The following is a 10,052-nucleotide window of genomic DNA, read 5'->3' as shown; positions in this document are numbered from 1 at the left end:
CCCTTATTTATCAATAAGAAGTAAATTTATTAATGCAAATTTGTTAATCAGACTATCTAAAAACTTAAATCATCTACTAATTTTATTTGTCTAAAATAGCTCATGTTATGGCGAGGGTTAAGTACAGAGCATTAATGAAGAAAGGCTAAAACGGAAATCAAATGGTGTTAAGACTTAGACAGGCTAGGAACTTATATACAACCTCATTGGGTTGTGTGCTTCAGAACAGGCAGTCGTCTTGTTTGAAGTGTGATTAAAAATCCAACAAATATCGTGGCATTAAGGAACGCTTTTGTTGTCCTCAGACTTTAAATTTTCTTCATCCGTTCAAATCTTTCGCCCTCGTTGTCACCGGACATAAAGCCTCCGTCGCCATGGCCTGATGAACCTTCAGGAAGCAGTTGGGCCAGATGATCCTTCAGGGGTTGGGCCAGATGAGCCTTCAGCGAGAGAAGTTGGCGAGGCAACTATAGAACTATTCCATTTCCTGTACACCGTGTAAAGCAATAGCACTATGGCTGATACTAACCCTGCAATGACAAAAAGGCCCCAAAAGTGTTGAACCTGAAGTTGGATGGTTCCCGATTGATCACTATTATATTTGCTGCAATCACTGTTATAGTAAGGTAACCATTGCTGTTGCAATCTGATCAGTTCGCCGTTTTCTGATAACTCTAGTATTCTGATAGAAATGTCCCTTACAAGTTCATAATCCGTACGATCAAACGCCTGCACAAAACAGGCCATCAGTATCCATAAATAAAACTAATTAAAACACCATGAATAGTTATTGCCTTGAATGTTTGCAACACAAAAATAAAATTACAGATTCCAATAGTAATTACTTACAAATCCCCAGTTTTGAATGGTGAACGTTTGGCCAGCGAAGGCAAGGCGATCGCAATGTTTTGCCACAAGAGATTCCATGTATGGACGTTCGTCCACGATGGCACCCACATCACCTCTGGACAAAGCTTTATAATAATCAGTAAAAGGTAGAGGCACTCGTCTTTGCTTAGAGACTCCGTAGTATTCCACAAATCCATCTGCAACTGCAGATCCCATCTGATACCCAATTCTTAGATTGCTCGCCACTACACTGTTGATGTCATTAAGGGTTGGTTCTAAACGTGGGGCTGTTAGAATAGCCGATAAATTTGCTGTATAGCACGATTGCAGAATTCCAATAACAAAAAACCACGCCACAAGCACTATGCGCCCCATTGCGGTCCGGATATCATCTGCAATCCCAAAATCAAATTTTCAATAAAATCTCCACACGTCTTAAACAGAAAAGGCAGAGGACAAACAGGGAATTTCTGATATAGAAAGAGAACGACCTACCCTGATCAGTGAACCAAGTTATAAAACTGAACCTGCACACAAACAAACATTGCTAAATTTATTGTGTTTTCCAACCGTTCCATCACTGCCGCAGTTCCAAATGATAGCTATATAAAATAGAGCATGGTCAAAGTTGTTCCTTACCATAATATGCTTCCGAAGTGGTTCCTAGGCTGCCCTTCCAAACGGCGAATGTTTCTGTGCTCTAAAATATAGACCACCATCCCTCCGGTGATAAGGAAGCCCGCCACTAGTAGCCACAATTTAGCCGTGAAAGGTTTCGTAAAAACCCAGCCAAAACTAATGATATCCTGATCTTTGAATGGAACAACTGCCACTAAACCAGAATCGAAGAAAGGCTGTGCAAAAAGCACTTCTCGAGAACGTTTTGATGTGATGGCGAAGTCGCCTACTACTGCATCCAGTTTCTGAACAGCGAAAAAAATAAAGCAAGCAGGAAAGATATGAGAATGTTTGAAGCGATGCTTTCTGCTACTGGTTTTACCGTTAAGAATCACAACAATCTAAGGACCTGTGCACACAGACAAAGCCTATACCTTAAGCACAATTTGGTGAATAATAAAATCGTAGTTGTTGTCGTAAGCATTATATGGGATGTAACGGATGGAATAATTGAGTGTTTTAATGGAAGCTTCAAACACCTTCACGCAGAATCCCCCGACAGTGAAGTTTGTCCCGTTCTTTTCTACTGAGACGAATTCCGTGAATGCGCTCTTCCAAGGCACACCTACTTTCAATATTCTTGAGGTTGGAGAATTCTTTGAAGATGGTGTGGTGAGATTTTCTAGGGCATGTGTATTCGTAAAAAATGTATGCATACATGTTGTCATAACGACGAGGGAGGCGACAAGAGATGACAATCCGACGCCTTCCATTTCTAGAGTTCTCGTATGAGCGCCTGAAGCCCAACAACTTCTGGAGAGGGGTTCACAAATCAAGCCCTAAATGCTCGTCATAAAAGCTTCCAAATGGCTTATGGATGCCTAATCTCTCGAAATTAGAAGATTATTGACTAGAAATCACCGACCGGTCTTGGAATTGGAGAGGGCTGTTTCCTTCATTCATTCAGGAATCCTTTGAAATTAGAAGAGTAACTAGTATTCGACATAAGGGCGTCACCCATCAAAATGCCTTTGAGAGTGAGCAGTATTAACCTTTACCTTTATCTAGTGTTACATTAATTCTTTTTAAAGCATTACAACAATGTATCATTAAGGGTTGTTACAACAAATATGAAAAAAAGCCTTGAATAACTCTACTGCTACATAAAAACCAATAAGGGAACTCGTCTTTACACAATGGAAATGAACTACATTTTAAAGAGACAACTTTCCAACTCCTTAACCACTGATATCAACTACTTAAGCATTTATATTGGGAAATCCCAATAAATTGTGATTTATTAACAATGTGTAAAATGTTAGGGTACAAAAGAAATCTATTTGTTAATTAATTAATTAAATAAATAAAATTGGTACCCAATGACAAATGAAGTAATCCACAATTAAAAGAGTTTTTGTTTTTAAGAAATAAAAGAAGTTGGTAAGAGATAAATTTATTATTATCTTTATGTTTAAATAAGACTAGAATGCAATTCCATAAATTGTTATTATTATTTCCACATAGAAAATCAAATCAAAACTAATCCTAATTGAGTCAGCAGAATAAAAGGAAAAAAAATAATGCTATAAAGTTTTATATAATTGTGAATAAATTTTACATTATGTTGTAAATATTACAACTAACCCAGGTTTTGTGTATATATACAGCTAAAGTCATAAAACTACTTTTTAGAACTCAAGTCCATCCGTTGAACATGACACCCTTCCATCATTGTTATGTTGTTATGTCACTGCGTAGGATCGGTGGAGTTGGATTAATTTGACCGTACTATTAAAAAGAAATTGTGTTTTATATTGTTAACATTGAGTTTGTATAAGAAAAAATGTTGTTTTATAGAGTTAACATTGAGTTTGTATGGTAAATTTTTCAGTGACTGCATCCCTGGCTACTAATAATTTGGAGGGTGAACATCATCCCGACAATAGTTTCTTTTGTATTCATTGCCTATTGTACTTGGTAAATGTTGCATTCAATAAAGATAGATAAACAAAGTAGCTTGAGTCTAGATTCGATAACATAATATGTAGATTCACAAACATACCAGACGTATTTGACGGCAGCTGCAAGTTTTTCAACGTCAAATTTGACTGGTCGTATACCACTTTTCATGTTTAATGTCAAATGTAAGTCGTAGAAATCTATGATACCTGTATTATGCCTAAAGTTGCAGGCGCCCTAAAATTATGAATGGATGGGATGGTCGATCGGTACAAATAAGAGTTTGGCTTTGAAATTAAAGAAATTTAAACGGTCTGAATGCATACCATTCCTTTCGTTAGTTGATATTTAATGGAATTATTTACCTCTTCCTACGGACTGGTGGTGGCGGTGGCAATCAAGGCGAAGGCGGAGGTGGCTCGAATATAAATTCAAATCCGTAACATGCATGCATAGGTCGTCACATCTAAGATGGGCCTCCGGATGCATAGCATGGTTTAATGTATGGTGGATGGCGGCTATCCATTTCGTAGTACTGTCAGACACGGTCTTACATACATTAAATACCCAATACCAGGGGATTTATTGGTTGCCGTGCAAGAGGTATTTAATTCCATTAAATATCAACCAACAAAAGGAATGGTATGCATTCAGACCATTAAAATTTCTTTAATTTCAAAGCCAAACTCATTACCAGACCATTAAAATTTCTTTAATTTCAAAGCCAAAATCTTATCCGTGTACCGATCGACCATCTCATCCATTCATAATTTTAGGGCGCCTGCAACTTTAGGTATAATACAGGTATCATAGATTTCTACGACTTACATTTGACATTAAACATGAAAAGTGGTATACGACCAGTCAAATTTGACGTTGAAAAACTTGCAGCTGCCGTCAAATACGTCTGGTATGTTTGTGAATCTACATATTATGTTATCGAATCTAGACTCAAGCTACTTTGGTTATCCATCTGTATTGAATGCAACATTTACCAAGTACAATATGCAATGAATACAAAAGAAACTATTGTCGGGATGATGTTCACCCTCGAAATTAGTGGCCAGGGATGCAGTCACTGAAAAATTTACCATACAAACTGAATTTTAACTCTATAAAACACCATTTTTCCTTATACAAACTCAATGTTAACCATATAAAACACAATTTCTTTTTAATAGTACGGTCAAATTAATCCAACTCCACCGATCCTAACGCAGTGACATAACAACATAACAATGATGGAAGGGTGTCATGTTCAACGGATGGACTTGAGTTCTAAAAAGTAGTTTTATATGACTTTAGCTGTATATATACACAAAACCTGGGTTAGTTGTAATATTACAACATAATGTAAAATTTATTCAAAATTATATAAAACTTTATAGCATTATTTTTTTTTTCCTTTTATTCTGCTGACTCAATTAGGATTAGTTTTGATTTGATTTTTCTATATGAAAATAATAATAACAATTTATCGAATTGCATTTTAGTCTTATTTAAACATAAACATGAACCATTTAATTTAGATAATAATAAATTTATCTCTTACCAACTTATTTTATTTCTCAAAAACAAAAACTCTTTTAATTGTGGATTACTTCATTTGTCAATGTGTACCAATTTTATTTATTTATTTAATTAATTAATAAATAGATTTCTTTTGTACCCTAACATTTTACACATTGTTAATAAATGACAATTTATTGGGATTTCCCAATATAAATGCTTAAGTAGTTGATATAAGTGGTTAAGGAGTTGGAAAGTTGTCATTTTAAAATGTAGTTCATTTCCATTGTGTAGAGACGAGTTCCCTTATTGGTTTTTATGTAGCACTAGAGTTATTCAAGGCCTTTTTCATATTTGTTGTAACACCCTTTAATGATACATTGTTGTAATGCCTTAAAAAGAATTAATGTAACATTAGATACAATTGCTATAACAAATGCCAAACGTTATTGTGACACCCCAACATGGTACAATCGTTGAAACATGGCCTACCAATTGTTGTAACAACCATATCGCAACTATTACAACATTTATATCATAGATCCTATAAAATTTGTTGTTGTAACACCTATTCCAACTATTGAAACAAATCCCTTCCCTGTTACAACACAAGATGAGGATGTTCTATTAGGAGTTAGATGAGGATGCTTGGCGAGAAGAGGGACATCTCACAGTAGAAACAATAGTTTCCATTAATCCATCATGTAAAGAACATTGTAACGAGACATATTTTTATTATATAAGAAAGGATTAATAATACCATCTCATTCATAGTGGGTTTCTCTTATATTTTCTATCATTAATGTTTCCACTATATTTGTTAATTGCCAACTTTAAGTAGGTATGTATCATTCATTCATCATTTTATTTGCTTGATATTTAGATTCTTATATGGTTTATTCATAATGTCATCATCAACTTGATTGATTTTCTCATTATAGGGATTATTTTCCATAGAATCATTCCCATCTTCATGATTCAAGGTGTTGATTTAGCTCTTGGAGATGACAGAGTTGGAGAGTCAATCTATGAGACTAAGTTTGTTGATGACAACTTCAAAATCAAGCACACAACACCAGGTATTCTACTTTACTAAGTAAATTTTCCTAGAACTTCCATGGAGTCATTTGGAAAAGGCTCAGTGTCTTTGCTTATTATTTTGTATGTCATTTTAAAGTCTACAGTATCAAATTTAATGATGAACATTATCAAACTTATTTCTACCTAGATATTGTTTTTATCGAAGTACATTGTAGTCCAATTTGACCATAAATACAAACCAATTGACTTAGCCAACAATGAAGACCCCTTACCAACTTTCTTCATGGATTAAAACATTCCTTCATTTCTTAAAAATTCATTCTCTATTAATTTAATAACTCAAATTTATTATTCAATTTTTAAAATTACAAAAAAAAAGAGTGAAATAAAATAGAATTAGTATAATCACATTAATAAAAGCATTGATATAAAATTATAAATATTATTAAATTATTAAAAAAATATTTAAATAATATATAAATTATTAAAATGCATTGAAATAATAATTTATTATTATTATTATTATTATAAAAAAGAAAAGAAGGAGGAGAAGAAAAAAGAAAAGGAAATAAAATAAAAATAAAAATTCAATTAGAAAAAAAGGAGAAAGAGGAAAAGAAAAACCAACAAACAAACAAAACCTCACTTATACTAAGAATGCATATTCATAAAGACATATTATAGATATGCCCACAAAAAGGAAACCTTGAATTTCATGTAGCAATATTTATATAACACATAGAGCAAAGATATCCACATAAATGAACTCGGACTCGCTGTTGGAAAAAATCAAAAAGTGACTCTATTTGTGGTCACATCAATGGATATCCTTGGGGGGGCGTATTATTCTTTCAAAATATGTTCCGCACGACATCCCTATATACTGGATGCATATTTTCAAGATACCACAAAAAGTTTTGTGCAAACTGAATGTAATAATCTCTGGTTCAATTTGGGCTAGAACTCAACAACATCATAAATTCCATCTCGTTAGCTTGGACTTCATAAACTACTCAATCAAATAGAGTGATTAGGGGATTTTGGAGACTCATTCCTTCAACTCGGAACTCTTACTAAAAAGACTTTGGAATCGGATTATAAAGATCAAATATCTCCAGAACAAAGAATTCATTGACTGGATTCGAGCTGGTGCACCGTATCCACAACACTGCTCGTTCTCATGGCGCAACTTTCTCCACAACAAGCACTGGATATTCAACAATCTAAAATTGGATGTCAGAAAAGGTTCCATTGCTAAAATCATCCTAGATCCCCTATCTAGAATAACAGGTCCTCACCTATTATCCTTTCAACTTATCAATTTTTTGCATAACAATGGTTTATATGTGATACAGGACATTGCAAACAAAAATCTCTCATCCTCCATATATACTCACTAGAAAGATGGGGAAGAGATGGAAATCCCTATTCACCTGAACCAGGAATGGAATTCATACATCATTGATCTAAGACTACCAGGGATTGTTTTCTCTGCTAAAGAAGATAGATTTACTTGGTGTGGCGGATCACAACAAGATAGAATCACAACATCTAAAGCATATGAGATAATCCATCAGCCTCACTAAAACAATCTTATCTTTTCTTGGCTACTTAGAAGTTGGAAATTGAATTTCCCACTCAAAATAAAATGTTTTTCTTGGCTAGTGGCACATAACATGATTTTGACATGGGACATTCTTAGTAAGAGGGGCTTCTAGGGGCTGGGTAGATGTTGCCTCTGTAAATCTGTAGGAGAGGACATAAATCATTTATTCATTCTATGTCTTTTCACCTCCTCTGTCTAGAAAAATGTGACCAGAATGACTAATCCTTATGCAACTTGGGACCACTATGACATCCTTTCCTACCTTGGTTGTTGGCTTGAGGACCACCCAAAACATCGATTGCTATCTTTCTTCATCTTCTGGGGAATTTGGAGAACTAGAAATTCCCTCACTTTTGAGAATATCCCTTCCAATATATGGAAAACCTGCTGCAACATTTTCTCATTCTATCTAGAATAATCTCCTATCAATCAATCAACCCCTCAAAGCCCTTCTCCTCCTTGCAACATTTGGTCTTCCTTCCCAATGGATTTTTTTATGGTGCCTCTTCTTTTGATTCTTGTGGATGCGGAATGGTTATCTACCTTAGTCTTGAGAGACTCTACAGGTTCCAATAGCACTGCGGTTTTGGATCTAATTCACAAGTTGAACTCCTTGCTCTTTGGAGGGTCCTTTTTTGTGCATCTTAACTTGAAATCTCAACTATCACTGTCTTTGGGGACTCCAAATCCATTATAGATTGGGAAAATAATCAAGTCACATTGAATTCATCAAACCTAGATATATGGAAATTCGGAATTAAAGGCCTTCTCTGGGCTTTCAACTCTGTCTCCATCACTCACATATATTGTAGAAAGAATGGAGAAGAAAATAACCTCTAAAAGGAAGGATACAACTCAAATTCGAATAAGGTCTTCTTCAAATATTTTTCCTCTGGTTCATTTCTATGATCGGGACAAATTCTGATTTAAGTGAACGCACTTGCAAATGATTTGAGAAATTGAATTCACCTGCAAATGATATAAGATATACCAAAAGAATGTGTAATAGAAATGATCCACTACGACATGTTAGAGCAATGATTAATCATCATAGGAACTAGTTTTTAGAGAAGAATTTAATCAAATATAGAATGTTTCTTCTTAAACACAGAGGAAAACCCAGTGGGATCCTAATCCCTTGTTTTATTGTACTTTTTAATTTCTTATTAATCTGAAAGTGTTTTTCTGTTTTGGAAAAAAAAGAAGCCTCGAGTCCCAAGAAACGATATTTTCACAACACAAAGAGACATTCCAAAAACATTAACCATAGATATCAATTCCACTGATCTTCAAACAAACAACACTTAAGCCAAAATTTGGTATATGTTGATAATATACATAACAATTTAGAGAGTTCTGGTGCAGATATATACCAATGTTGTACTAAATTCCCTGACAATAAATTACTTTTCCATGAGTTCAGTGTATAAGTATATATTGGTAGACATATGAACAAGTTGAGAACACTCTGAGGCTTGGGATATGGCAGAGCTAGTTTTGTTATTGGAGAAATGTCATGGCGGTGGGCTCATAAACGGTGAGGGAAGTTGTAAGGCTTGGAGGTGGAATTTTAAGGAATCCTAAACTTGGGCAAAGAAGAATGCTACCAAAATAGATTATTAATGCTCCAAATGGTGGCCGTACAACAGAGGCTTTCTCCAAAAATAGCTTCTTGTACAACTTTCTTGTCGCAGAGGCTAGGGATGATACAATGTTCATAGTCCTTCATCGCTGTTCTTTTGCTCGCGATTTACTTTCATGTGCCTGAAGGAGGACAAAGAAGGGCCTCTCGAGTCACCAAATTTTAATTAGATTGTCTATATTGAGAATATTTTAGGATCGGATGCAACACATAAGTAATTTACTTCAATCCTATCCTTTCAACTCCAATATATTTCAAAAATCAACGATGAAAATAAAGATGTCACACACAATTAGAATCTACAAGATAGTCCCTGTAACCTATGAAAATTTACGAAACATAAGGGAACGCATGAATTGTATTGAATACAATACAGAATGAAGAAACCTATCAGATATAAATGAATATGGGTAATAGAATGGAATCACAAATTGAGGATTGGAAATGGACGTTTTATACTCGGTTATGAAGTATATGCGTTATTTTTTTTCAGAAAAAAGAGAAAGAAAGAAAAGGCTTTCATTCCAGATAGAAAACGTTACATTTTTATAGGGCTACATCAGATCATGTTCATCCTAAAACCATGATTGTTCACATGACAGAGATGTCACATAAAAAGTGCAAGAAAACAGAAAAACAAGGGAGTTTGCAGGGATCCCCACCCAAGAATGTACTGACAATAAAATAAGACCAAAATACTAAAAAAATGATGTAAGTTAATACTCTGATCCCATACCACAACCCATTTCTGCAGAGAACTTTTCAAATAACATGAAGCCCGGTAGAGGGAGAGACCAGCTGTAGAGAGCGCATCAACTTCCATGTTCT

General features: G+C 34.7%; 1 protein-coding gene across 1 annotated transcript; it reads right to left on the bottom strand.

Moving 5' to 3' along the window:
* Window positions 1-390: 390 nt before the first annotated feature.
* LOC149247261 (glutamate receptor 3.1-like) lies at window positions 391-2,240 on the bottom strand. Its single transcript, XM_089443727.1, has 5 exons — window positions 1,902-2,240; window positions 1,489-1,772; window positions 1,345-1,376; window positions 850-1,241; window positions 391-729 (listed from the first exon to the last, which is right to left on the bottom strand). The coding sequence occupies exons 1-5, from the start codon at window positions 2,238-2,240 to the stop codon at window positions 391-393; spliced, it is 1,386 nt and encodes a 461-aa protein (XP_089299853.1).
* Between the last annotated feature and the right edge of the window lie 7,812 nt (window positions 2,241-10,052).

The sequence above is a fragment of the Pinus tabuliformis genome, chromosome 7 (assembly GCF_031772625.1).
Source record: "Pinus tabuliformis cultivar Carrire ecotype Pingquan chromosome 7, CPIR1, whole genome shotgun sequence".
Taxonomy (NCBI): domain Eukaryota; kingdom Viridiplantae; phylum Streptophyta; class Pinopsida; order Pinales; family Pinaceae; genus Pinus; species Pinus tabuliformis.
The sequence above is the reverse complement of the archived record's forward strand: the minus strand, read 5'-3'. Positions and strand labels throughout refer to the sequence as shown.